Genomic DNA, 22,471 nt, shown 5'->3' on the forward strand with positions numbered 1-22,471 from the left:
GTAAAGGTTGAACTTTCATTAAAGGTTTCTATTGGAGAACGTAACTCATAACCATTGAAGTAATTTTGTCTATTGATCGATCTAGCAAGTTATAATGTTTAAAAATTGAGACATCTATTAATATACTTAGTAAATCAAGCTGTTGGTAACATATATAGTGTGTGACCACATATCAACTTTGTTTAGTAATTAGTGGATAGTTGGTTGTTAAATGTTAAGAGTTGGTTCTTTAGCTGATTAGACTAGCTAGTTTTAATGTATTGATTTGCTGATTATATTAGTTGTTTGTATTAAACTGCTTGCTAAGTTTAGTTGATTACTTGTAGTTATTTTGTTGATTGAACTTGTAAAATGACAAATAAAGACTGAAAATTAGTGGTCGTTTCAAATATGACTACCATAATATTTTAATGATTATATAGTTCATAATTAACGTATTTTTATCCAAGTAATTATATATATTAATCTATTTTTGCTATAAAATATTATTATCAGCATTTTTTTAATTTATCAAATTTTTAGTTTTATTTATGTAATTTTTACACTTATTTTATAGTTTCTCGAAAAATATTTATTTTATGTTGGATTAAAATTTTCAAAAATTATATTTGCATTGTAGAAATTAGAATACTAATTGTGTCCAATTTATAGTGTGAAAAAAATGGATCGCTCATATTGTTTATCATTAAAATAATAAGGTAGTCATATTTCAAACGACCACTGTAGAAACATCCAATAAAGACATTAATATTTGGGTAGCTCGGGAATAGGGATGTGTAAGTTATACTCCGTACTTGGTAACTTTAGGACAAAATTGTCAATCGACTAAAATTTCTCAACCGGTAATTTTAAAAGCTCCATATTCAATTTTTTACAAATTAATATATTCAACTTAATCAGCTGTTTAAAATTGGGAAAGCCTTGATCAATTTCTAAACTTTAACTTATAAGTATACAAAGAAACGTTCTTGATGCTTGCCTAATTATGATCATAGGAACAAAATTTAATTTGGCATGATTGATTGAAGAATTAATTGATTCATATTAGTTGGGCTTTTATGATACCATTTTCAATTTTCAAGCCCCATATTATATTGGGTCAATTAGATAACATTGGCCTTTATTTATATATAAGAGTGTGAGATGTAGCTAAACATTGAACATGCACCAATCACCACCAAAAACAGAGAGGAAAGAGAAGTAAATCTTCTTTGGGTTGTAGACTTGTAGTATACAATTGCATTCTCTTTTGAAATATGTTTTCCAATAAAAAATGTTTCTCGAAATTTAATTTCCTCAAAACAAATGTACTCTAAATTCTATACAGTATTATACACGAAATTAAATTAAATGAAACATGAATGTATATTAAACATATATATTGCATTATGTACTCTACTAAGTGAGTCCCGATTCATATGATTTAAATGTTCACATAAATTACGCCACCACCAAATCAACACCTTTGGGTAGCCAACCAGTGAGCTTCACCAGATCCTCTCCAAACTCTCTATAACCCTTCTTCACATTTTTTGCCTTGATATCGTCTCCACAAAGCTGAGGAAATGATCACAAACCTTATTAGCAGCTTCCACAAGCGAATCAATGTGAATCGAATCTTGTGAATTCATTATCTACCATTAAGAAAAACAAAATCAATATCACAAACATAATACACTATATAACGTTTTTTGATTCAATGTCTAATGATTAAGAGTAAGTTACAACATGCATAATCTTACATAATAACCTTCATAAAAAGCTTATAAGCTGCCATCTACTACATTTGACTGCATCTTTCAATTCCAACTTTGGTAGTATATGTGACACAATAATTTCGTCTGGCAGCCGGTTAAAATCATCTGTATCCTCCATGTCTTCTTCAGTTACCAGACAACTCTAATCATAAAAAAAAAAAAAAAAAAAATGGCAATCAGGGAAAAACAAACTATTATTAACCCGACCAATTGTATGATCGATGTCAGATTTTGTGAAACTTCTCAAATTGGAGCATATTCCATTAATAAATAAATATATATAGGGTTACAATATGAGTTTTAACTGTTTTAGGAAACCTCAAAAATAAACATACCATATTTATAAAATATATCCTAAACTGTAACATAATATCTTATCATATATTCAATCAATTGATGATTTGTTGCAAGGAAAAACTTATTGTATATTTATATACAAATAAAGGATTACCAAAATAAATTATTACGGAGTATAATTAACTGAGTAAATAATTTGACATGTTAGTGGCAGAAAATTAGTCACACCTTTTGCAATAGTTGTCCACCTGAATGTTCCATTTGGTAATTTGGGTCATGGCTCGTTCCATAGATTATGTCCTTTTTAGATTCTTTCCTAAAGCCTTCAAGTATGAACAATTGTAAACATCTACAATCAATATGTCTACTACCTCCATTTCATATTATTTGCAACGATTTGACATAAAGTAGAGAAGAAAATTGTCTAATCGTTGCAAATAATATGAAACGGAGGTAGTATGTAATTTTATCATCAAAATGTAAGCTGTAACTATTTTTATCCTCAGAAAAACTTGTAAACTGTAATACAGTAGTTTCTATCAAAAGATTAGGTAAAAAAGGCTATGAAGTACTTGTCAATATATTTAAGGGGTGAAGGTTTAAAATCAAACCCCCTTATTCTGAAACTCTACATTTTTACATATTTGTGTCATCTTTGATGACAACAAGGTGATCTCCATCTCTAATTACCTCAATACAATCAATTTCAGCACCATTATCAGTTTCAACTCTCAAAGGGAAAATACCGAACTTTTTAGTTATTACATTCAAGAACTCCTCAAAGCTATTCGGTAATAAAACAACCACCTTCCTAAGTTTTCCTTCTTGCTCACAACTAATGGTCACTCTAGAAGCGACATGGTTCTCCTGATGATCAACGTCGACCTTTCTACTAAAATATTCATGGCCTATGCCAGGAAACAGATCACTCTGTCCGCTTTGAGCAGCTGATATGACCCCAAATATTGAGTTACGGAAGTTATTAGCCTTCCTCCTTGGCCTCATCCCTGATCCTACTGATGCTGATCCATCTTCGGACAAGTTATGGTGTTCTCGTGTCAAATTTGGTGCACTAGTATACCTCCCTAGGAAACGCACTTTGTTTCTATGCTCATCAGGAACTCGGAACACGATTTGAGGCTTAGATCCTACCTTGGCTTGGAATAGGGCTGATATTTGCTCATGACCCTGCTGTTCAGCAAGGGCTCTTGGAGTCCACCCACTGATGTCTGGCAATTCAATGTGCGCCCCTTGATCAAGCAGATACTCGACGATCTTGATGTTTCCTTCGCTAACTGCCACGTGCAGGGCCGTCTTTCCTGTGAACTTTGAAGCAGAGATCTCACCTTGAGGAAAGGCAGTAGAAGTAACTGCTGGGAATGTTACATCACCACCATAGCTGACAATTTTTTTGAGGAGGTCAAGGTTGTCTTGCTCGGTAGCTATACAAGCATACTGACCAACGTCGCCAGCACAAATGTTAGCACCATGACTTGTTAGAAGTTTCACCACCGCCTCATGACCACCCTGCATTGCATTCCATAATGGTATGTTCCCATCTTGATCTGTGCTCAAACAGAAACGAAAACATTTCGAAAAAGATGTCAGACAAGTTGATTGCTCATGATCTGTAATTAGAATTTCAGAGCTAATGATATGTACCTTTGCAATCAGGATCAGCACCATAATCTAGCAGTAGATACACACATTTTTCACTTCCATTCGACGCTGCAATGTGCTGTAGTTTTGAGGCCAAAAAAATACAAACATAAGTAATTAGAAATGAGAAATACATGAATACTACTACTAGCTATTATGTAAGTCTTGAAATAATGAACAACATACAAGAGCTGTCCTTCCACATTCGTCTGTTTCATTGGGATCACGTCCTTGTTTCAGCAACCTATGCATCAAATGACCATCCCCTCTTGCAGCAGCAAAACATAGGCTTATCGGTAAATCAAGCCTACCATGACCCATCATCTTCTCTATCTCCGCCATACTTTCCTTTGCGGTGTTGTCATTCTTGTGCTCCTGCTCTTTCAGATGCTGCCCAAGAAAATATAAATTTGACACACACAAACAATAACAGTCTCTGATAATAAAGACTTTGATTTATCATGCAGAATACCTGTAAGAGATTATTCATGATTATGTTCCCATCTCCTACATTGGACTGCACAATGTTCAAGAAATTTGTACGATTTATCCGTAACAACTGACAGAGCCTCCTGGTTCTCACTGTATACAGTTGAGGCCTATAGCAAAGTACAGCGACTTCACCACATATATCACCCTTGTTCAACTCTCCAATAACCTGAAATGTGCAAATAAACAGAAATAAGATACATACTGTAAAAAAACAATCCTCATGCATGTCTAATTTGAAGTTTAAGGCACACAGGAAGTATCGTATTGCAATAACTTGCCTGATATACTCCATCATTATTGCGCCGGATAAGCTCCTGAAGTCATATAAAATAAATATCATTAGATCAGGAAATCTGCAACATTTTCTGCTATCTATGAAAAGGCTTTAATTTGGTTCTGCAAGTTTACCAATGAGCCATTTACAACTATGTAGAAGTCAGTCGGCGCTTCATTTTGGAGAATGACATCTTCCTTTGGAGCAAAGTATTCTGCTTTCATCTCAGATACCTTCATACAAGGAAATCAAGTTGATCAAACAACATAAGAAATATATAATTCAGTCATGTGCAAGATTTAGTGAGGGTACCAGCTGAAAGAGGAGGTCTTTGGACACATTACAAAACAAATACACGTTTTCTACTAAAGAGTAGAAAAGGTGTTCTGAAATATTTGATCTGATTGCTTTAGGTAAGGAATCGATTATCTGTTGTTGCTGCAGTCCCTCGGTATCTGTTCGATGTTTCAATGTGATATGTGCAAGCATCTGTTCCTGCAAATGTTGAGGAAGTTGGTGCCTTTGTGCAAAACTCGAAGCTGCTTGAATGGTATCCCTCTGTTTAAAAACAGAACACAACATAACAAGTGAATCACACAAGAAAATAGATTACTTAAATGCTCAATGACTGTAATAATGTATTTATACACCAATTCTATTAACTTTTCGCATAGTTTTCTTAGAGGATTAAAATGATTTTCTTCCTAGGACAACCATTATAGTTTTATCCTTACTCGACAATAATAAGACAACGAAAGATGGCCTTACATATTTCCTAGTTCGGCTACTTCCATGGACAACCAAGTTGGTCATGTTCCCTATTATATATGCAGTGAGTCCAAGGTTGAATAGCATGTAGAAAACATCGAAAAGCATCTCATCTCTGTTGACAGGATGCAAGTCACCATATCCAACAGTCGACATAGTAGTAATAGCCCAGTAAACCGACATCACATATCGTGTCCACAAACTGTACTGAAGGAAATCTTCCAAGGTTGATCCAATCCATGTAGCCCTTTTATCGCGATGATGTGCAGCAATATGATAACAGAAACACCCAGCACAATGCACTGCAAAAAGGGTTATCTGAAAATAAATGAAAAATCAGAGATTCAACAAACATTAATCCAGTAAAATCAAATACAGTATTAGAAATAAATAACCTTAAATAAATCAAGAAGATACTTACAAGAATAAGCTTAATACATCGAATCACAATGTAGCTGTATTGTCTATCTTTCTCCAGACTGTTAACATTGTGACTATATCAGTTTGAAACAGCTTTAAAAATCTTTCTAATATGCTCAAACACTCGAAAGAAGTGTATACCTGGAAAAGAGCCTACTGACTCTTCTTAAACGCCATAGACGGAACATGTTGAACACACCATAAGTTCGTGTAGAAGGAGGTAAAATCTTCTGAATAAGTTCAGAGGGGATAATGGAGATGACATCAAGAGGCATCTTAAAGCTAAAAACGTACTTCCTGGCTATTAATTTTCGATCATCAACAAATATGTATGTTGTTTTATCAAGGTATGCAACAAAGAATGTAAGGATGATGTCTAGAGCAAAGAACCCATTGACAATATTATCAACAATTGATATTGGCGTCGTAGGCTTGTCAAGAAAACCAAACTCGAATGGAGAGATCCAAGCCGTGTATAGCACCAGAATTACCAAAAAATAATCCCATTTCCTGCAGGCAACCAAAAAAACTTGACAAGATTGAAAATAAACTTATGACATTTTCACAAATACATACATATTATCACAAACCATATACTAGCATAATTTAGAGAAACTTGAATAACAAATTGGCATATACTAGCATAATGATCCTTGTTCTTGAATGTCACTTTCACCTAAGATAACATGATCACACGAGTAATGCAACACTAGTACTCTATCATTGCTATACGGTGGGTAGTACAGTACATACACTGTCATTCCACATAAACTACAACATTTTTTTGGTCTGTCTCTAAAAACTTACATCGTTCCCTCTCTAGGTAACTTTTGTCTTTGTTCAAATTATTTTATAACGCGGTTACATTAACTATTTATTCCACTTTGAAGGAGGGGTGGATGAGATTCGAACTCATAATCTCTATGTCACGTTGGCTCTGATACCATATTAGTGGACCATATCAATCAAAAGCTTAAGTTGATGATTGAGGCCTATGAATATGTTTTATACTCTATCAAAAACAACTACAAAATGTACAACATTCCCTCTTTTGCTAACTTGTGGTTAGTTCAAACTATTCTGTATCGTGTTCTCATGAATTACTTGCTTGATTCTTTCTCTTAAAAAGAACTCCAAATTCATGTATACATCTTACTCATAGTTATATTGAAACAAAATGACTAATTTAGCGGTTGTTAGAACAGCTAGGTGATTGAGGGGGTCATTTATGAAAGTTACACCAAAATTATTTCTCCTAAAATACAAATAAGATTTTGACAACTTTATGATAATTCATAAATTATTGCTTTCATTTCCTAAAAAAAAAATAATATTACTTTTATGAAATTCTTATATTGTCAAAGAAATGCTACAGTTTCATCCACCAATTTATAAAACAAATCAACAAAACATGATGAAACAAAGTAACAACAAACATTCACATTGGACAAGTTTTTCCAACTTTTCAAATTTCAATGCGACAATTTATCAAACACATTGCATGCAATATGGTTCACAATTTAATTTAATTTTTAATTTTTTAAGCTATTATGTGGGTCAATAGCAATCTTCCTTCTTCACACAAGAAAATGCAAAACACCCTTTTGACAAAAGCAAAAGTTTATTTGTCACTTTTTAGCATAATTAATTAATTAATTTAGTTAATTGGTAAAATCCAACTCTATTAGGAGTATTAAATAACAAAAACAAAAACAATCAAACACAAATTTAGAGTTCCTATTGCTAAGAAGTCGGAAAATAAAGTTAAAAGTTTGTTACATGCCCTAACTTGATGATAAACCTCTAACAATTGATTTTCTTGGTTCACATTGCAATCACTTGTACTTTAAGTAATTTTCGGCATTCTTAGGCGTGTTTAATGGTGCAATCGAATGGCAATGCATAATCACTAGTACATGACTACAATTTTCATGCTCTCGCAACCACCAGAGGTACGTAATTTTTTTTTGTTGAAATATAAAACTTCGAAACTAGTACTCCGTAATATATTAATTAATATGGTACGGAAGGAGTATCATCATAGACGATTAAAAAAAAAAAAAAAAAAAAGTAACTAAAGAGAAGAGATTAAATAAGATGAAAAGAACAAAACCTGTAACGACGATCAAAGGGAGAAATAACATATCGTCTGAGATTAACACGACAATGGCTTCGAGCACCAAGAGATGGCAAAACCTCAGCCGTTAGGTCATAACCAGTATGACTTGAAGCTTCATGCTCTGTTTCTTTTTCTGAACCACAATTTAATCTCTTCCATAACAATTTACTCAACATTTTTTTTTTCTTAATTAATAATTACACTTTAATTACTGTTATTTTCTTCTTCTTTTTTCTCTCAAACCCAGAAAAGTCCTACATGAATACATCACAATTTAATGAGTTTTGGTTTTATTACATTTTTATGGGAATTTATTATTTGGGAGATCTGTTTCTCTTTCTCTTAGAAAAAAAGTTAAGAACTTGGCGCCTTAAATAGGTAGGGAAGTGATTTGAGTGCACTTTTTTTTTTTTTACCGTATTCTTTAGGATTCTCTTTTGCCAAGGATGCTAATCTTTTTTATTTTTATTTTTATTCCCTGTTTTCCAAGAAATGGAGTACTAATCTATTTTTAATATTTTTCTGCTTCCTTCAAAAAAAAAAAAAAAAAAAAAAAATTAGGTTATTTCCTAAAAAAAAAAAAATACAAATGTTTTTAGGGTTATATATTTTTTCTGCTTCCTTCAAAAAAAAAAAAAAAAATTAGGTTATTTCCTAAAAAAAAAATATATACAAATGTTTTTAGGGTTATATATATATATATATATATATATATATATATATATATATATTTTGATTGATTTTCGAGAATATGAATTTTTTAATATATTATTTCCTTTTTTTTTTCCTGTATGGTAATATCACTAATAGATTTCTAATTTCTTTTAGAAATAACTCTCAATATATAATTTTTTGTACTCCGTATAATGCTTTTTTTTTTTTTTATTTATTTAGGAAATAGGAGTGGTGCAATAAAAAATTTAGGTATTTAAAAGGTGGTTTAGTAAATAAAAAAAACATAAAAGGTGATTTTTTTCAAAAAAGTTGAACAAAAAGGTGATTTATACCAATTTTATCATTCGATAATTATAATTTGACAAGGGGAGTAAATTTGTAGGTTTTTCTATTTGAATTTTTAGGCTTTTACTCCGTACATATTGATCATACTTTTTATATTTTAAGTTAAGAAAAAGGAATTGAAGGTGTATTGCTTGTATTGGTCAACCTTACAGAGTATCACAAACCAAGATGCTCAATATTACGGAGTATTAAACTAAGACCCTATACTTTTCACCATAAACTAATAAATTATTATGATGTGGTCATATATTATAAATAGACAAAATAGTACATCAATAAGAACAGATGAAATATTAAATTTTCAGCTTGACCTACTTTTACAACAAAATACCAATGTTGATTCACTTGCTTTAAAATTTCTCATAAATTCTTTATAAAAAAAAAATAAAAATAAAAAAAAATCTATATACTATACTAAAACAGGGTACACTAGCTCCATGGTTGCCATGTGTCCCTGTCTTAGGTTTTTTTTATTTTTTTATTTTTATTTTTATTTTTACTCAATATATAGAAATTTGAAATTATATTTTCTCTGTTAGAATATAATATAATTATATTCCGTATTTATGTATATCATATCGCTTAGTTTTGTTAAATAAATATTCTTGTGCATAATTTTAGCTAATAAATTTCCTAAAGTTTAGGGTAATTATGCTCGTGTAATTTGTATATAATCCATACGTTCCTAATGAGAAGGCAAGGATTCAAACTATTTCATGGTATTATTAGCTATCAATCTGCCTATCTTCTTCCCCACCTCTTTCTTCTTTCCGCTGCTCTTTAACAAACTTATTAGCTACAATTATGCACAAGAATATTTACTTAACAAACTAAGCCATATACATAAATACAAAATATAATTATCTTATATTTTAACATTCTCTTACTAATAAACTAAGAATACATATATATCTTGTAAGTATATTTTCTGAAAATATAATTAAAAAAAATTACCATGTATGACGTTTAACATAATTAATGTACAAATACCATTGCACATAATTTATAATACGTAGTATTTGTATTTAATATCTATATTAACAATGATATTTACCATGATAAGAGATATTACCCCACTAAAAGAGAGTTGGAAAATTAAGGTTAGGATTGTGACACTATGGCATAAACCAGATTACTACAAGCCAAACATAACTAAATCAATTGAGTTAGTTTTGGTTGATGAAAAGGTAAATTCATGTGGTAAGTTTTATATAGATTTTATCTTATTAGCATCAACAACTTCCTTTTTGTAACTTCTACGGAGTATATACTTACATATATTAATTTCATATTATAGGGTGACAAAATTCAAGCCAATATTAAGATGTCTCTCATAAAAGATATGGAGTGATACATATAATTTATAGAAGTGATATTTTTTCCTACAATGATAGTTAATACGAGTAATAGATTATGAATAGCCTCAAATTATAAGCATTCTTGATCATTTTATGAAGTTAGAAAATTTTATAAATTATATTAGTACCAAGTGTGCATAAGAATGATTTTATTTATCTATCATATATAAATTTCCATAATAGAAACAAATGCATATAAAAAAAATAATAAATATGAGGCATGTAAGTGTATATGTACCACCCTATAAGAAAAACTATAATTTTCATTTTTAATATAGATTCTGGTACTAATTATATATGTGTGTAGTCAACCATCATAGGGTTACTCAGTTAGTGTTATAGGGGTTACCCATTTAGTCTTATAGTTGTTACTTTGTCAGTATAGTACTTTGTTATTTAAGGGTTACTAAATAGGTATAATAAGACTATGTTCACTACACTTTAAAGATATAATATTTGGTAAAAATAATTTCAGTTTAGTATAAATAAGTTCAATTTGGTATATTTAATTTCAGTTCAGTAAAAAGCAATTATTTTAAAGAAAAAATATAATAAAAAAACAATAAAAAAAATTATCAACAAAAATAATTTCAATTCGATAAAAATAATTTAAGATCAGCAAAAATAATTTTAGTTAAGCAAATATAAGATGAAGTGAACAGGGCTTAAAAGTTACTATGTCAATATAATAGGGATTAGTTTGTGAGTGTCATAGGGGTTAAATACTCCCTTTTTTTTACAAGCAGTCAAACAGTGTGATCAGTCGCACAGAAAATATGTGTAGATTTTGTATACATCGTCACTGGTGATATGTAAGAATGATATTCAATTTTTTTTTCCTTCTCTTATATGCTTGCATATTTTATTTTTTTTATTTACTATTATATATATGCAATAAAATATTATATGATTACATATAATTAAAAAAAAATAATAAAAAGACAGATAATCAAATAATTGACAAGCCTAAACATCATTCCGAGGATAAATTTTTAGAAAAAAAAAACCTATGTATTAAGCTTTAAGTTAGAGGCTTTGTAGATTTTTGGTTGTCGAAGGTTCAATAGGTGTGTGGTGATGATCAGGTAAATTCATCATACAATAAAATTAAGGTAGTAAGTGATGGGATTAAAAATCCTATTTTTAAAAATTTCATATTAAACTTTAAGTGTTTTCAGAGGCCATTGAGGAGAAAAAGAATACGAAATTATTTGTGATATAAAAGTACAATATATAATGACCATATTGTTATTATAATGGTAAACTTTTCCAAAAATATACTTCGTATTAAGTTAGAGGACAAAGATAGCCAATTAAAGGCAAATTTTTATATGTGGCTGCCCACATCATGTGGCAAGGGTTACTCGAGTTACTTGGTCAAGAGTTACTTAAGGAGTTCGGTTAGAAGTTACTTGAGGGGTTCGGTCAGGGGTTAGTTAAATACTCGATCATGGGTTAATTAAGAGGTTACTTGGTCAGGGGTTACTCGGTCATGAGTTACTCGAGTTACTTGGTCAGGGTTTACTTGAGGGGTTCAGTCAGGGGTTACTAGAAGGGTTCGGTCAGGGGTTAATAACTCGGTCATGGGTTACTTAAGGGGTTACCCGGTCAGGTTTTACTCGAGGGGTTATTCGGTCAGGGGTTACTCGGTCATGGGTTACTCGGGTTACTATATGTCAGGATTTAATTTAGGGGTTACTTGAGGGGTTCGGTTAGGGGTTACTCAGTCATGGATTACTTGAGGTGTTCGGTTATAGGTTACTCGGAGATAGGTTACTCGGTCAGGGGTTACTCGATCAGGGATTACTCGAGTTAGGCCCCGTTCACTTCACCTTATTTTTGCTGAACTGAAATTATTTTTACTGAAACAAAATTATATTTGCTGAACTTTAATTATTTTTACTGAACTTAAATTAATTTTACTGAACTGAAATTATTTTTGCTGAACTGAAATTATTTTTACCGATTTTCTATAATATAATTCTTCTTTAAGAAAACTGAATTTTACTGAACTAAACTTATTTTTACCGAATTGAAATTATTTTTTACTGAACTAAAATTAATTTTACTTAACTGAACTTATTTTTATTGAACTGAACTTATTTTTACTTAATATTATTTTTTTAAGGTGAAGTGAACAGAGCCTTACTCGGTCAAGGGTTTACACAATGGGTTCAGTCAGGGGTTACTCGGTCAGAAGTAACTCAAGTAACCCCTGATCGTGTAACTCGAGTAACCCGGCCATACGATGTGACCAGCCACACAGAAAAATTCCCCCATTTAAAAATGAGGTGGCTAATGGCACAAGTAGAAATGAGGGAAAAAAATATGACTTAATGTGGGTATTGATTGTTAGTTCATTGAGTTGAATTATTTTTCAAATCTTTCCATACAATTTAAGAATAAAAAAAAGGTTATTTTCAAGTTGTACTTTGTATATCATTATTTTGAGGGTTAAAAATATATGATTAAGACATATTTATAAGTTAATTCATTATTACTCATTAAATCATTTTATTTTAAAATTTTGTGAAATGAATATGAGTATTAAGATTTGTAAGGCGTGCATCGCACGGGTGCTATACTAATTGTTTATTAATAAGTAATGCATGTATTTACGGAGTAGAAAAATATGAGTGAAATTCTTTTGAAGTCTATTATTTTTTTTTTTGGTGATTTATGGATACAATTATTTATAATTATGGAAACAATCAAAATACCCATAATAATGCAAAATATTTGTTACATTTTGTTCCTTCCCAAGCCAAAAATTAAACTTACAGAAATAGAATTTCATTAAATATTAGCTCAATAATATAAAAAAAAAAAAAAAAAATCTTCATTAAATAATTAATGTTTCCCTTAATTTTTTATTTTGTAAAGTTCCTTGTCTCATTGAGATCGAGAATTCGAGATGGTATTTGACTCATTTCTTTAGTATAGTCATATGTATTCAACTTTTGCCGCCTATGTAATTCTTTGGTCGAATAAGAAGATTTTGTGTAGGAAGTCTTAAACCTGCAAATTGATGCCATGTCTAACACTATGATTTAGCCAGATTTTTAGTTTATGCAACGATATGATATATATTAAAATCATCATAAATGAAGATTTTTTTCTTAACCAATAATATGCCTTCATATTGGATAAATATGCATGTGTATGGATTTATAGGTGTCCAAAATAAAAATAAAAAAAAAAAAAATTAAAATTAGATGGATAGAATTATCAAGATATACAACTATATATACAAGCTGTGAGACACACAAGCAACGTGCATGCATAATAAATTTATAAGAAATCTATATGACTCGTAGTTAGATTAAAAATTGAAGAAATAGGATATGACTTTCCTATATATATAAACAATGGATAGTATCGTAGTGTTTTTTTTTTTTTTTTTTTTTTTTTTTTTTTTTTTTAATATAAAAAATAGGTAGCTTTTAATTTTTTAAATAAAAGATAGTTGTGTTTTTTTTTAATTTAATTTAATTTTATTTATGGAAGTTATTGAAAAAAAAAAAAGTAAATTAATAAATTTAGAAATTGAGAAGGGCATTTTGGAAAAACACACATTTATCACCCAAGATACCCTTGCTCTTTATATATTACAATAGATAAGTGTATAACCTAATAGATAAAATGGGAAAATAAATGTTGGCCAATAAAAGGGGATACAAATAGGAGATTTAAAAGAAACATTCATTCAATTCATATACTTGGCAGACCTCTTCCAATCATAATTAAGAGTTAGCTATGAATTCTCTATAAAAAGATATGTGTATCACTCTTTTTGTATATTGTATATTGGCAGATTGACCTTGTCCTATCGATCACACTTAAGAGTAATTACGAATTCTCTACAAAGATATGTGTATTATTCTTTCCGTATACAATAATAATGTAACAAAAAAAACCAACCAAAGCTTGGTGGGGATTCTCTTACCCCCTCGCCCTCACCCTCCCAAAGTGCCTAGTTGGTTGACTTGGAACGGGTGGACTTGTAAAAGGTTCTAATATGATGGATCATCCTTCTACGTACTAACCAAAAATATACTCCTATAAAAAAAATGTAACTAGAAAATCCTATGTAACTAGAAAAGACATGTCTCTTCGTGACTAGGGGTGTCAAAAACTCACCCGACCCGAAAGGTTCATCTAAAACCGAACTGTTTTCGAACTGGTTTAACCCGTGAATTTTTTATCCGAATTCGATCTGGAGTCAACCCGAAGTTAACTCAAAACCGACTTCCCCTGGTAATATATGGTCCAAACCCAACTTGGAATCGACTCATAGTTAATCCGAAACTATTAAGACCCGATAATTCAAGATCCGAATTCAATCTAATCCGAAACAAAATCTACCCGAAACCATTTTGACCCTAAAAGTATCTCTTTTTACCCGATTTATGTATCACCCGACCTCTATTTACCCGACTTGAAACATCCTTTGACCCAACTTAACCCGACCCAAAACTACTCATGATTAATTTTTACCCGACCCTTTTAATTAACTTAATCCAACATTTTTCATGACCATCCTCTCCAACCATTTTAAGTTGTGGGGTTCAAGCTTAGTTATAATTAGGAAAAGTGAGACATACTCTATCACATTTACTTATATATCCTTTATTCGTCTAACTAAGCTAACAAACTATAATTAAATCCAAGAGCCCATGATTTCACACATCTAAATATTCTACATTTCTACAACATTGCAAACTAAAAGCTCATGGATGACCAAAAAATTAACGCATGTACATTATTAATAAATTGATATATTGTTTTTTTTTTTTTTTTTTTTTTTTTTTTTTGACAAGAAATTGATATATTGTTAATATAAGGAAAACCGTGCCGCAAAGAAATGGCAATGTTGAATGGAGTCAACATATTAGGGACAATACAAATGTACAAATTATTGTCATTGATTGATATTAGTGCATGGATTAGGGACGGTAAATGTACAATGATCATTGATTGATATATTTAGACAATTAGTCTATGATTTTGCACTCTAAAGTCAAACAATCCAATATTATCATTATACCATGAAATATACTTCCTAAAATGTATAAAATTTAAAGTTTATGACATTAAATATGTATATATGTTATATTAATGTGATTAGGTGTATTATATTCACGATTTTGATGAATCTGAATTTATTTCAACTTAATTGAACTAATCTGAATTTATTTCAACATATGTTACATATATGGATTTATCTGAATGTATCTGAAATAATCTGAATTTAATTATTTGAATTTATCTTAACTAATATTAATATATCAAAACTTATATGATATTATCTGAACTTATTACACAAAGTCTTATATGTGGTTGGTCACAATGTCACATCGTGTGGCAGGGGTTACTTTATTAGTGTAACCGCGGTTACTTGATCAGTGTTAAAGGGGTTACTTGATCAGTGTTAAAGGGGTTACTTCGTCAGTGCTATAGGGTTACTCAGTGTTATAGGGGTTACTAAGTTTGTATTACAGGGGTTACTTGGTCAGTTCGTTTTATATGGGTTACTTTTTTTTTAAATAAGTGGTTACTTGGTGTGGCTGGCCACACACAAGACGGGCTGCTGAACTTGTAGTGTTGTAATAAGAGAAAATAATAAGGCGAGTTGAACAAACCCTTATCTGAACGGACTCTAACATATTAGGGCTTATTTAGCTTATTTTAGTTATAATTAATTTGAATTTTGATATTAGACCGTGTGTTTATTTCATCTGATTGTCACTAATCTTATCTTATTGCCGTATTGGCCTAGTTTAGGGTTTGCATTGCATAAAGTTGTAAGAAAATTACAAGGTATGGTCCAAATTGAGAATTTTATAATATAAAGTGTAGTTAGTGGAAATATAATTAATTGTTAATATGAGTAAGAAATAATAAAATATTTTTGTTGGTAGGATTAATGAGGAGAAGTAATAAAATATTCGTAGTAACGTGTCCTTACTAAATAAGATAATAGAATTATTATGAAACCAACGTAAAGTAAATATGTGTTGCGATTATTACAAAATGGAGGGGTATAACTTCATTAACAATAACAAAATCAAACGTTACTAAATTATGAAAAATCTTGTATTCTTAATTACGAGTTAGTTGCTAATATACAAATATACAATAAACAATCTTGATACTTCTAATAATCGAGTAGCCAATGAATTGGCAATGATAAATAGCCACAAAGACGATGATAAACCAAAACGTAAGGAAACATTTTATAATATGTGATAATCACCTGATCAAGGAGATAAATAATCATTTTAATTTCTTTAATAACTTGAGTTGTCAATCTTATATCAATTCTGATAAGCCAATACAAAAACTTAAACGAAACCCAAAAAATGATCTGAACTATATATGAATAAAATATCCAACAACAAAAATGACATGACTATTCTAATATAGCTAAAAGCCGACCTGAACCGAGATTGACCCGAATTCAAATTATTCGACCCAAAAGAATGAGCTAACTATCGAAGTAACGAGATTCAATTTTTTACCAGAACTGAATTGATCTGAACCGAGATCTAATCGAATACGAAATGACCCGACCCAAAGTTAAATAAATCCATTTTAACCCAAATAAATCCAATAAAATCCGAACCCGAGTTCTTTTGAACTCGGTATGACTCGACCCGAATTTGATTTGGGCCAAGTTTGATTTGTATTCGACCATGCTTGAACTCAACTTTAACCCGGATCTGATTAAGCTCAACCTGATTTGATTTGGTTTGTTAAGTTAAAATGACCCATCATTACCCGATCCAAACATCTCGACCCGTCGTGGGTCAACCCAAACTCCATCTGGGTACCCGATTTGACACCTCTATTCGTGACTATAGACTAAAATGATACCACTAATTAGTGAGTAGGTTAAGCCCCAAAATCAAAGCTAAACTAACATGCATGTGTCAACGAACGTTGAATCCTATCTCACCGTGATCCACTACTTTATTTTTGGTAACAATTGACTTTATAACAAACTAACCGAAAGGCTATATTATGTCTTTGTTCATGCTATACATAATTTATGCATAATTAAACACATGCATACAATGTTTCCTACCAAAATCATGCAATAATTAGTGTTTTAATTAAAGGGATATATTGTTTGGAGACATCTTCACATTCAAAACATGAAGTGATGGGCATGTCTAAATTTGAAAGAAGAGTTTGTCTTTCTATGATTAAATCTTGCTATTGTATTTCAATACTTTCTCATGTGAGTTTGTTGGATATATGCCCAATTTTGTATGCAATAATTGATGCATGAATTAAGGTTCCTTGGTATCTTTCTTAAAGGATAACGAGGATTCTAAATCAAGCAATAAATTTTCAAAATCATTTTTTGTAGTAATAAATATTTGTATTCTTTCATACTCCATGATTCAAATATGTTTTTTTAGTTGATAAATATAATTGTTTATGATAAATTATGATGGCCACATATATATACTTTACACGATGTTTTCAAATTTATAAGAGCATCTATCTTCTGCATGGGGCTCGAGTATGGGACCAAGAGAAGAGAGTGAGAGCGCGTTTAATAAAATAGTTTCCCACGGAGTATTTCATACTTCGTAGTATCTTGCAAATTAGTGAACTTTTATAGATAATAGTCTCACTAATGGAATGAAAATAAATATAGTCATGAACAATTTTTTAGAACCCATACCTAGTGTTACCAATGGCAAAATTGATAACAATTTTAACAAATATTATCTTCCTCTCAAAAATATAACCTACAAATTTACAATAGACAAATCTTATTTTAGTTTACAATGCAACATGTTTTAATGGTCAAAATTGGATTCCCTTTAAATTAAGCTATACATTTACAAATAAAATGCATCACCTCATTTTATTTTTATCCTATAAACCACAATTAGCTATTAAAAATCTATTATAAATCGAAATTCTTTTAATCACTTTTAACAATAAATAAAAACAATAATTTACTTTAGTTCAACACTAGAAAATCAAATTAAATTAAATTTTGAAAAAGGATTACAAAATGGGCATTTCAAGAAAGAGCTTAATTGCAATTATCATAGGAATGATGTTGGTTTCATGCATAATTAGTGAAGTAGAAGGAGTTGACATAGGATATGGTGCAATTAGAGAAGGAGACAACAATCCTAGAAAGGCCAAAGTTGGTGCCCCTGCTAACCCTTATGGACGTGGCTGCGAGAAAGCCGCAGGATGTGGAAAAAATCCAGGGAATAAAGATCCTGCGGCTAAGAATTAATTAAGTTTTTTTTTCTTCTTTATATTAAGATGATAGTAGAATAAAAAATAGGAAATTTATTTTTCTACTATTAAATGATAGAATAATTATGCATAATTTTCATTTTGTTAAAAAGAAATAAATTAAGAGGTTGTATGGAGTTTATAATTTATTAGGGATTCAAAATTACAAATATCGATTTTGGCTTTGTCAACCTGTACTAATAAAGTAATAAAAAGACGACATGCATGTCGATTTTGATCTCATGCAATATGCCCCCCCCCCCCCCCCCTTTTTTTTTTTTTTTTTAAATGACAATGTATATTTTTCTATGAAAAAAAAGTTAAAAATTGTACCATTTGTCTATAAGCGATGTTTGATATGAAAACATGATTTTATCAGTAATTTGAATTAATAATGTTACTTTTTTCGAAAGTAAAAATTATTCTGAGTATTATCTATACTTATCTAGCTATTTAAAAAGCATGGTGCGTGGTGTATATAACAAATTCACTCTATCATGATTAGTGATACCTATTATGCATAGCATGTCAATATTAGAACAAATTAGTTGACAAGTATATATTTACTAAATGAATTTAATATTAGAACAAATTAGTTGACTAGTTCAGATAAGATAAGTTAAAAAAATATAAAATTTGATGGGTTAATAACTAAATGTCAGTAATAAAAATTGTTATATCTAGTAAAATAAGTTATAATGAATTTATACAAGATATAAGATAATTCATATAAGATCAGATGAATTCAAATATATAAGTAAAAATCATATGAATAAAATGCATCTTGATAAGGAGTCCTTAGACTTGATTTCTATATAATTCATAAATCCCATCAATTCATTTAAAATCATAACTATTTAGTATATTAGTCGTGGCATGCCTGTGATAGTCTAGTGATAAGAAAAGTAAACACCAACAACCTAAAAGAGGTTTATTTAGTGGAAAAGGAATATTCATTTATCAACAAGAATTATATACGAAGTATATGAACCAAAAAAGAATTTGTAACATTATTCCAATTTAAGGAGAACGAAATAGTTGATAAGACATTTGCTTTTGACTATCAATCTGGAATTTTATCAGAAGCAAATAAGCAATACATAGATTGTGACTTTTAATGTTTGATTTTCCATTATACCCTAATCCTTTCTTTAATCTTTTTTTAAATGATAAGTTTAAACTTTACTGTTTTATAAATTTTACGAAGTATTTTGATTAGCTTTTTTGATTTATGCTCAAGATAAAACATAGCTTGGGATATAACTTTTAATTACGGCTGACAATTAAAAATATTAATCATTAAATTTGTGTATTGACACACGTTATAATTAAAAGAAAATTGTCAACTAAAAATGAGAAAAATAGTTTTTAGTTTTATACATTTTTACTTCAAATATGATTTAACTAGTTATCGCCATCAAAATTTAATGTATAAAATAAACATAATGATGAAGGTTTTTGTTGAAGTATAGACCCTCTCAGGTATCATCACATGTAAATTCAAAGCTGTAAATAATAAATAACGGAGGTAGCATTGAAATGCCTTAGCTTTATCAAAACTGTGTGAGAATATTTGAATACATCTGTCTTATGTATGATGATTAGTCCAACAACACTCTTATATGAGTAAACTTTTTTTTTTTTTTTTTTTTTTTTTTTCTTGACGAGATTATATGAGTAAACTTCACTAGTCAATTAACAAAGGAAAATCAAAAGACCACTTGAGCACTTCTCCGAGAATTAGTTACAACTTACAAGCACTTTTTTTAAAATGTACAGTAATTATCTTCACCTAGTCTTCAAAATTCAGACCAAAAGTGCCACATATCACATTCCTCGTTAATTTTTTCAATTTGACATTAAAAAAATTATATCAAAATGATTAGCCTTAGATCTAATTTATTACATGTATTCAACTCTACGTATTTCCTAAATCATAACCCCTCTAGCTTAATTTCTTAACGGAAATAATTAGGGTGTTAACTATTCACCTGATTTTTACCAACCTAAACTTATCTGAACTTACCTGAACTTATTAGGCCTTATTTTAGTTATAATATAATTTGTAATTGGGTAACCATTATTAGAACTTATTAAGCCTGAACTTAACTTATCTGAATTTAAATAAACTTATTACACCTAAAATAAGTGAAAATAAGGTAAATAAAACAGACCCTTAAAACTCTTTATTTGTTGAATAAGAAAAGCATATGACAAACATAAAACACATGCATTATTTTACTATAGCTTATACATGGCATGGACCAAAGAGCTATTTATAACTCATAAGATAAATATTTCGCCCCAGATTAATTTCATTTATATTGTCCTTTACAATGATTTAGTTCTAACAAGAGGAGGGGGAGCTAAAGGTGGGGGATTTGATGAATTGTCATAACTTGTATTTCTTCTGTCCCTATATCTTTTGTCATATATGACTTTTCACGGTTTTTAAAATGCATTTTAAAATGTATATAACTCAAACTCTATGTACGTAAAAATTGTAAAAACTTGATTTTAATAAAATATATAATGAGACGAATCCAAGAATACCCCATTTGACTATATAATCTCTTATAGAATAGTGAAAATTTACGGTCAAAATTATTAATGTTTGACCTAATTATTTGCAATGGGACAAAAAATTAGGGATAGAGGAAGTAATTACTTTACTTTGAATTTGCATTACTTTAAACTGGCTTTCTAGATTTGTCTTTTTTTCTTTCGATATCCGCCATTGGTCATGTATCTGTGTTGCCTAACACTTGTCATTTGTGTAGTTTTCTAACTATCCTCTACTATTATAGGTCGTCCCTCAATTAGTCTTTTTTCCTATAATATTCGCCACTAGTCATGTATTTGTGTTGCACAACATTTGTCATTTGTGTTGTTCTCTTATTATCCTCTCTATAGGTCGTCTCCTCGATTCATCTTTTTTTATTCGAATATCCGCCACTGGTCGTGTATTCGTGTTGCACAACACCTGTCATTTGCGTTGTTCCCTAATTACCCTTTACCAACCACTATACTATTATAGGTCGTCTCCTCAATTCATCTTTTTCTTCTAATATCCGCCACTGGTCGTGTTGCCCAACACGTTATTTGTGCAATCCTTTAGCTATCCTCTACCAATCACTATAGGTCATCTCCTCTTGACCCCGGCACAATATGCTCACGCGCTATTCGCTAACAGGCCGACTAACTACTACCACCGCATTCGCATTCGCATTCGCATTTTACTTTTTATGTCGTTCAATCGTTCCTGTATGTTTTGATATTGCTATTACCGCGAATGAACACTCTATAGTCCACTTATCATATTTAAGTTGACCTGTTACAATTCTATTTCCATTAACTGTTGTTTGTCAACACTTTTTCTTAAGATCCATTGATCAATTGCCAAACTCCCTTCACTTTTCTGCTTTTATAAAGCTACAAATCATTCAACCCAACATCAAATTTTGTCCTATATTTCAATTAGGGTCCACTAATATATATGGGTTACTTTGATCTTGTAAATTGGTCATTAGCATTAGATCCTTCTAGTAATTAACATTACGTGTCAATTATGAAGCTTAATAACCGTCTAATATCTCAAACAAAAGGTCTCCTTGTAGGGTTTCATGGGACCCAAAGTATCAAGAATCCTCCATAAAAGAAGTCCCTTAATTCTTTGATCTTCCAAACTAGATTAGATTTTGTGAAGCAATATCAGTGGGATGGAGGAGTATTTGAGTTGATATGAAATTCGATATGTTTTTTTTTATACTTATGACTAATGAGATTGCGCAAATATATATTGTAGACCGTGAAAATCGAAAAAGATACGAATTAAAAACAGAGAAAGTACTTTACCACTTTTTGTCCACCACATTTTTAAATCACACTTCTACAATTTCAATTTTCCATGAACTTAGAAACATCCAATTTTTTTTTTTTCAAGTTTTACTCCCTATCATTTTCATCACATCTGTTTGTATTTCTAATTATAGTTAAGAGGTAATATAGTTTTAGATAAATTTCTTTTCTATTTAAT

General features: G+C 30.3%; 1 protein-coding gene across 1 annotated transcript; it reads right to left on the minus strand.

Moving 5' to 3' along the window:
• Positions 1 to 2,633: 2,633 nt before the first annotated feature.
• On the minus strand, positions 2,634 to 8,108 carry LOC145578540 (potassium channel AKT1-like). Its single transcript, XM_081635843.1, has 11 exons — positions 7,781 to 8,108; positions 5,809 to 6,177; positions 5,669 to 5,726; positions 5,248 to 5,565; positions 4,792 to 5,037; positions 4,614 to 4,712; positions 4,484 to 4,519; positions 4,186 to 4,371; positions 3,900 to 4,103; positions 3,717 to 3,792; positions 2,634 to 3,619 (listed from the first exon to the last, which is right to left on the minus strand). Exons 1-11 carry the CDS (start codon positions 7,960 to 7,962, stop codon positions 2,691 to 2,693), a joined length of 2,703 nt encoding a protein of 900 aa, XP_081491969.1. The 5' UTR covers positions 7,963 to 8,108; the 3' UTR covers positions 2,634 to 2,690.
• Between the last annotated feature and the right edge of the window lie 14,363 nt (positions 8,109 to 22,471).

The sequence above is a fragment of the Chenopodium album genome, chromosome 14 (assembly GCF_948465745.1).
Source record: "Chenopodium album chromosome 14, dcCheAlbu1.1, whole genome shotgun sequence".
NCBI lineage: Eukaryota > Viridiplantae > Streptophyta > Magnoliopsida > Caryophyllales > Amaranthaceae > Chenopodium > Chenopodium album.

Excerpts from the sequence above, each read along its gene's own strand:
- LOC145578540 (XM_081635843.1), bottom strand. The coding sequence starts at position 7,962 with ATGTTGAGTAAATTGTTATGGAAGAGATTAAATTGTGGTTCAGAAAAA. Across the intron at positions 5,727-5,808 it reads GTCAGTAGGCTCTTTTCCAG|TCTGGAGAAAGATAGACAAT; the intron begins GTATACACTTCT and ends CAATGTTAACAG. Across the intron at positions 4,372-4,483 it reads ATAATGATGGAGTATATCAG|GTTATTGGAGAGTTGAACAA; the intron begins GCAAGTTATTGC and ends TGCACATTTCAG.